We start from the raw sequence: 7,015 nt of genomic DNA on the forward strand, positions 1-7,015 counted from the left end.
GCTGAACGTGGGAGTCAGTGTCCTCCAGGGACAGTCCCAGAGCTGCCAGGCCCAGTTATTTCATCTTCTGAGAGCCAGCAAGCAATGAGCACTGAGACCAGGTTGGGTCCTTACTGGGGACATGTTAAATACTTCCAACAAACACGCTCCTCAGAAGTGTGTTTGATCCCAGGGTGGTGGGTTTTCATGGAGGTTTTACTGAAGTGATGTCAATTCTCTGGTAATTGTTTTGCATCCAGAATGGTGGGGGTTGGGACCTCTGAAGATCATCCAGTCTAACCCCCTGCCAGAGCAGGATCCCCTACAGTAGATCCCACAGAACACATCCAGATGGGATGGGAATGTCTCCAGAGAAGGAGACTCCACAGCCTCCCTGGGCAGCCTGTCCCAGGGCTCTGTCACCCTCACAGGAAAGAAGTTTCTCCTTCTGTTTAACTTGACCCTCCTGTGCTCCAGTTTGTGCCCATTGCCCCTTGTCCTGTCACTGGGCACTGCTCAGAAGAGATTGGTCCCACCCTCCTGACACCCCCTGGAGATATTGATAAGGGTTGATGAGATTCCCCCCTTCAGCCTTCTCTTCTCCAGGCTGAACAGCCCCAGCTCTCCCAGCCTTTCCTCACAGGGCAGATGCTCCAGGCCCTTCATCACCCTCTTGTCCCTGTGCTGGACTCTCTCCAGTAGTTCCTTGTCCTTTATAAACTGGGGAGCCCAGAAGTGGACTCAGTTCTCCAGGTGAGGCCCCCCCGGGCAGAGCAGAGTGAAAGGAGAACCTCCCTGACCTGCTGGCCACACTCCTCTTGATGCCCCCAGGATGGCACTGGCCCTCTTGGCCACCAGGGCATGTTGCTGGCTCAACTCATTGCTGCCTTCCTGTGCAAGTTAAAATAACATCACAAAAGTCATAATCCCTGAAAAACTGTGGGAAGCCCAACGTTGTGAAATAAAAGGACTTGGTTTTGTTCTCAGAAAGAAAGAAAAACATTAGAAGTAGTTCAGCAGAATGCCTTTGGTTATCCCAAGGTGTGGAATTTGTTCCTCTGAGCCATGTGTGACGTCTCAGCTTTAGTATTTCTGGAATAAAACCTCTCCCCTTGCTCCTGACCAGATCCAGGTCCAGCATCCAGCTGCCAAATCCATGATTGAGATCAGCCGCACCCAGGATGAGGAGGTTGGAGATGGGACCACATCTGTGATCATCCTGGGTAAGGAGGGGGTGACAAGGTCACAGAATCAGAGAGTCTTTAAGGTTGGAAAAGGCCTCTAAGATTATCAGGTCCATCTGTCAGGGTTAAGGCTGAAATTAGCCCTTTTTGCTCGTCAGAGCCTGGTAATTGTGCCTTGGTAAGACAAATATTCATTATTTACCAGGCCTAAAAGAGAACTCTGGGTTCATTGCAGAATCACAGCATCACCTTGGTTGGAAAAGACCTTGAAGATCACCCAGTCCCACTGTTCCCCCAGCACTGCCAAGGGCACCACTGCCCCATGTCCCTCAGCACCATCTCCAGGGCTTGGAAACCCCTCCAGAGATGGGGACTCCACCCTGGGCAGCCTGGGACAGGCTCTGACAACCCTTCCCAGGAAGGAATTGTTCCCAAGATCCAACCTCAACCTCCCCTGGGCAACTTGAGGCCCTTTCCTCTTGTCCCATCAGTTGTGACTTCATTGAACAGACCTAGCCCCACCTCTTTACATTCTCCTCCATGCTTTGGAAAGTTTTGTTCTTTCCCTGAGGTGGAATCACAGATTAGGACAGGGCTGGGGCAGCCACAGCTTCTCTGGGCAAGCTGTAAATTAAAGGCACAGTTAATTAAAAGAGAGTTGTAGTTGATGTTAGTGCTCCCTACATGGATAATAGATACTTCTCTGGTCTTCTCCTGTCTCAACTCTTGGTTGCTCTGCCGACTTCTCTGTCACATTTTGATATTTTTCTGGGTTTTTGGGTTCTGTTTTAGCTGGAGAGATGCTCTCTGTTGCTGAGCAATTCCTGGAGCAGCAGATGCACCCAACTGTGATCATCGGGGCTTATCGCAAGGCCCTGGATGACATGATCAGCATCCTGAAGAAAATTGGGTAAGTGTGAGCTGGGGTGGGTGTGGGATGTGCTCATGGGTGGTTCTTCAGGGAATGATGGTGAAATCCTAGAATCATGGTGGTTTGGATAGGAAGAGACCTGGAAGATCATCTAGTTCCAAACCCCCTGCATGGGCACCTCCCACTAGAACTTAGAATCAGAGGGGTTGGAATGGACCTCTGGAGATCAGAGTCCAACCCTCCTGCTGCAGCAGGAACACCCAGGGCAGATCCCACAGGAACACATCCAAATGGGTCTTGAAAGTCCCCAGAGAAGGAGACTCCACATCTCAGGGCAGCCTGTCCCAGGGCTCCCTCACCCTCACAGCAAAGAAGTTTCTCCTCATGTTGAGGTGGAACTTCCTGTGTTGTCACTTGGTGCCGTTTCCCCTCGTCCTGTCACAGGCACCACTGAACAGAGACTGGCCCATTCCTGACACCCCCCTGCAGATATTCATAGACATGAATCAGGTCCCCTCTCAGTCTTTTCTTCTCCAGACTAAACAGCCCCAGGTCTCTCAGCCTTTCCTCATATGACAGATGTTCCAGTCCCTTCATCATCCTTGTAGCCTCTGTTGGACTCTTTCCAGTATTTCTCTGTCCCTCTGAACTCAGCAGCCCATGAACTGGACACAGTAGAATTGGAGATTGACTCAGTGGGATTATGACTTGATTATAGCTTGGAATAACAGTCATGGTGCTGTTTGGTTTTCCCTTGGGGTCAGCACTCCAGTAGATGTAAACAACAAGGAGATGATGCTGAAAATCATCAAGAGTGCCATCAACACCAAGGCCATCAACCGCTGGGCCGACCTGGCCTGCAGCATCGCGCTGGATGCCGTCAGGACCGTGGAGTTGGAGGAAAATGGCAGGAAGGAGATTGATATAAAAAAATATGCCAAAGTGGAAAAGGTGAGTGTGGCCTGAGCTGTGTCTGACCTGTGGGCCCCTTTCCCATTCCAGATTCCTTGTTCCCAGGGTACAGCAGGGAGAACATGATGCCACAGATCTACTGTCTGCAGACACAACCCTGGAAGGTTTTTTTTGGTCTGTGCCTTTGGCCTTGTTGGTTTACACTGAAAACAGAGTCAACTCTTTCAGAATCTTGGTCAGAAAGATCATTTAAGCTGTTTCATTTTCCATCTGCCAAGCACATGCTGCCAGGGATTGGGATGGGGAGGCAGTTTCTCCAGTTTCTCCACAGCTTTTCATGTGATCTACGTCAATGTGCTCTTAAAATGAATCCAGATTGGGACCTGGATGCGTTTGGGTTTCTGGAAAGAGTTTTCCAGTCCATGGGATGGATGGAGCAGAGGTTTCTGGAGAGCAGATTGACTTGCCTCGTTTTCCCTCTTCCTTTGTCTGCCAGATTCCAGGTGGATTCAGTGAAGACTCGTGTGTCCTGCGTGGGATCATGGTGAACAAGGACGTCACCCACCCCCGGATGAGGCGCCTCATCAAGAACCCCCGCATTGTCCTGCTGGACTGTTCCCTGGAGTACAAGAAAGGAGAGAGCCAGGTAAAGCCAGGCATGGAGGCAGAGTGGTCAGGGTTGGAAGGGACCTCTGAACATCATCCAGTCCAGCCCCCTGCTAGAGCAGGATCACCTACAGTAGATCCCTCAGGAACACATCCAGATGGGTTGGGAATGTCTCCAGAGAAGGAGACTCCACAGCCTCCCTGGGCAGCCTGTCCCAGGGCTCCAGTGACCCTGAGGGACACCACAGGACACAGATCTCCAGCCAGACTCTGCTCCACTCACCACAACTCTGAGCTCTGCCCTTCAGGCAGTTCCCAGCCCACCTCCTCAGTCCTGTGAGAAATGTCCACAGGTTTTCCTTTAAGACTAGTAAAGCCAACAAATCCTGGCAGCTGATGAAAAGGATGAGCAGCAAAAGGCTCTTTCTCCGTCTTCTGCCTCTCAGGGAGCTTTTGCAGGTGTCAGGAAGTGGTGCTGTGGGATCAGTAGGAAAATACCACTGAGGCTCCAGTGCTTGTGCTCCCTGAAGCAACTGCAGGCATTTTGTGTCTGAGGGGTGGCCAAGAGTCCAAGACAGACTCTATGCTTTAATGTTGAACTGACACAGCATCAGAGTTGCTTTGATGGGTGTTTTGCAGTGGGCAGTTGTGCCCAGGCAATGTTGGAGGAGTTGAGATGGCTCAGGCCAGGGGGTCTGTGTCTCACTGGGTGGGGAGGAAGGTGCTCACAGCCCTTTCTGTGCAGACCGACATTGAAATCACACGGGAGGAGGATTTTGCCCGCATCCTGCAGATGGAGGAGGAGTACATCCAGCAGATCTGTGAGGACCTGGTGAGAGTCAAACCTGATCTGGTCATCACAGAGAAAGGAATTTCTGGTAAGAGCTCCTGGGATCCCTCTTTACGTTGGATTCATCATGATAAGCTTCATGTGTGTTAAATGTTCAGTAACTTTAAAAAAGAACCCAACACCAAACTAAACCACACAATCCCCCCTGCCTGATTTTGAACTTCACCCTGGTTTTGGTTTAGTTTTTAGCTTTCTAGAAGGCAGCCCAACATGACAGGCAGTGAAGTTGGTTCTTGGGGTTGCCTTCTCTACATTGACTCTTCCCATCATGTTTTGCTTTTCCAGTATTTAGAAACAATACCAAAATACAAGTAAGGAGGAGTCTGGCACAGGAAGGAAAGCTGTACTGATTTCCCCTTGCACCTCAGCTTAAGAAGCTACATTGAAATCTTTCTAGAATACTTTTTACTTTAAAAGACATAAATTTTCATAGGATGGTGGGGGCTGGAAGGGGCCTCTGAAGATCATCGAGTCCAACCCCCCTGCTCCAGCAGGAGCACCCCCAGGTGGTCACAGAAAAACACACCCAGACAGGTCTTGAAAGTTCCCAGAGAGGAGACTCTACAGCCTCTCTGGGCAGCCTGTCCTAGGCCTCCCTCACCCTCATGGTCAAGAAGTTCTTCCTCATGTTGAGGTGGAACTTCCTGGGCTCCAGTTTGTGTCCATTTCCCCTTGTCCTATCACAGGCAGCACTGAGAAGAGCCTGGTCCCTCCTCTTGACACCCACCCCTCAGATATTTATATACATTAATCAGGTCCCCTCTCAGTCTCCTCCAGACTAACCAACCCCAGGTCTCTCAGCCTGTCCTCATATGACAGGTGTTCCAGTCCCTTCATCATCCTTGTAGCCTCTGTTGGACTCTTCCCAGTAAATCCCTGTCCCTCTGAACTGGGCAGCCCAGAACTGGACACAATGCTCCAGATGTGTCTCTCCAGGGCAGAGCAGAGGGGGAGGAGAACCTCCCTGACCTGCTGGCCACACTGTTCTTGATGCTCCCCAAGACACCATTGGCTCTCTTGGCCAGGAGGGCACATTGCTGTCCCATGGATCGCTTGTTGTCCACTAGGACCCCAAGGTCCTTCTCCATGGGGCTGCTTTCTAGCAGCTCAACCCCAAATCTGTCCTGGTGCCTGTTGTCCTGACACTGTTGATCCATCACTAAAGTTGCACAAACCTGATTCCAGACTTGGCCCAGCACTACCTGATGAAGGCCAACATCACCGCCATCCGCAGGGTCAGGAAGACAGACAACAACAGGATTGCCAGGTGAGTGTTGTCTCCTCTCTGGACCCCATTCTGGTGGCCTCTGGTGTGAAGTTTTGGTTCTTCTCTCTCCTTTCTCCCCAGTTTTACCTGTGAGATCTAACGTGCCCCTTGTCTCTGTGCCAGGGCCTGCGGGGCTCGCATCGTCAGCCGCACCGACGAGCTGCGGGAGGAGGACGTGGGCACTGGAGCCAGGCTCTTTGAGGTGAAAAAAATAGGTGATGAGTATTTTGCCTTCATCACTGATTGCAAAGATCCCAAGGCTTGCACCATCATTCTGCGTGGAGCCAGCAAGGAGATCCTGGCGGTGAGTGGTGACTTCCCTCCTGCCCTGGTGTCCGGGAATCCTTGCTGCCTTTTGAGCAGCTGTTGGGTGGGTGAAACAAGAGCAGAGGGGAGATGGAGATGAGATCTGAGGAGGAAACTGTTCACTGTGAGGGTGGTGAGACACTGGAATGAATTGCCCCAGGAGGTTGTGGCTGCCCCATCCCTGTAAGTGTCCAAGGGCAGGTTGGATGGGGCCTGGAGCAGCCTGGGCTGGTGGGAGGTGTCCCTGCCCATGCAGGGGTGGGACTGGAGGAGCTTTGAGAACCTGAAGCATTCTGTGTTCTGGAGCACCAGACAATTCCCATGCTGTGGGCTGGGCAGGGGAGGCACAGCCGGGCTGTGCTGTGCTCAGGGTCCCTGCCAGCTCTGACCTGTCCCTGCCCCCCAGGAGGTGGAGCGGAACCTGCAGGACGCCATGCAGGTCTGTCGCAACGTCCTGGTGGACCCGCAGCTGGTGCCAGGAGGGGGAGCCACCGAGATGGCCGTGGCCCATGCACTGACAGAGAAGTCCAAGGGCATGACTGGTGTGGAGCAGTGGCCCTACAGGGCAGTGGCCCAAGCTCTGGAAGTCATTCCCCGGACGCTGATCCAGAACTGCGGCGCTAGTACCATCCGTGTGCTGACCTCACTGAGGGTAAGAGCTGGGCAGGGATTGTCCCCCTGTGCTGGGCACTGGGGAGGGGACACCTGGAATCCTGGGGGCAGGTCTGGGCCCCTCAGGACAAGAAGGACATGGAGGGGCTGGAGTGTGTCCAGGGAAGGGCAACGGGGCTGGGGAAGGGGCTGGAGCACAAGGGTGAGCAGGAGCAGCTGAGGGAGCTGGGGGTGTCCAGCCTGGAGAGCAGGAGGTGAGGGGAGACCTGCTGGCTCTGCAGCTGCTGAGAGGAGGTTGGAGCCAGGGGGGTCGGGCTCTGCTCCCCAGGAACAAGGGATGGGACAAGAGGAAAGGGCCTCAAGTTGCCCAGGGGAGGTTGAGGTTGGATCCTGGGAACAATTCCTTCCTGGGAAGGGTTGTCAGGCCC

At 52.9% G+C, this 7,015-nt stretch overlaps 1 protein-coding gene across 1 annotated transcript in view; it reads left to right on the forward strand.

The window, feature by feature from the left end:
- The window catches only part of CCT3 (chaperonin containing TCP1, subunit 3 (gamma)), a gene marked incomplete at its 5' end in the record, with an annotated part of 23,494 nt that overhangs the window by 14,262 nt on the left and 2,217 nt on the right, over positions 1–7,015 (forward strand). Inside the window, 7 exons of the mRNA XM_009995049.1 lie at positions 1,956–2,073; positions 2,799–2,985; positions 3,443–3,592; positions 4,298–4,430; positions 5,588–5,669; positions 5,793–5,973; positions 6,382–6,627. Coding sequence (XP_009993351.1) covers positions 1,956–2,073; positions 2,799–2,985; positions 3,443–3,592; positions 4,298–4,430; positions 5,588–5,669; positions 5,793–5,973; positions 6,382–6,627 — 1,097 coding nt within the window. The remainder of the gene's footprint in view (positions 1–1,955; positions 2,074–2,798; positions 2,986–3,442; positions 3,593–4,297; positions 4,431–5,587; positions 5,670–5,792; positions 5,974–6,381; positions 6,628–7,015) is intronic.

This window comes from Chaetura pelagica, unplaced genomic scaffold, assembly GCF_000747805.2.
Source record: "Chaetura pelagica isolate M959 unplaced genomic scaffold, ChaPel_1.0 scaffold533, whole genome shotgun sequence".
In the NCBI taxonomy this organism is placed as follows: domain Eukaryota; kingdom Metazoa; phylum Chordata; class Aves; order Apodiformes; family Apodidae; genus Chaetura; species Chaetura pelagica.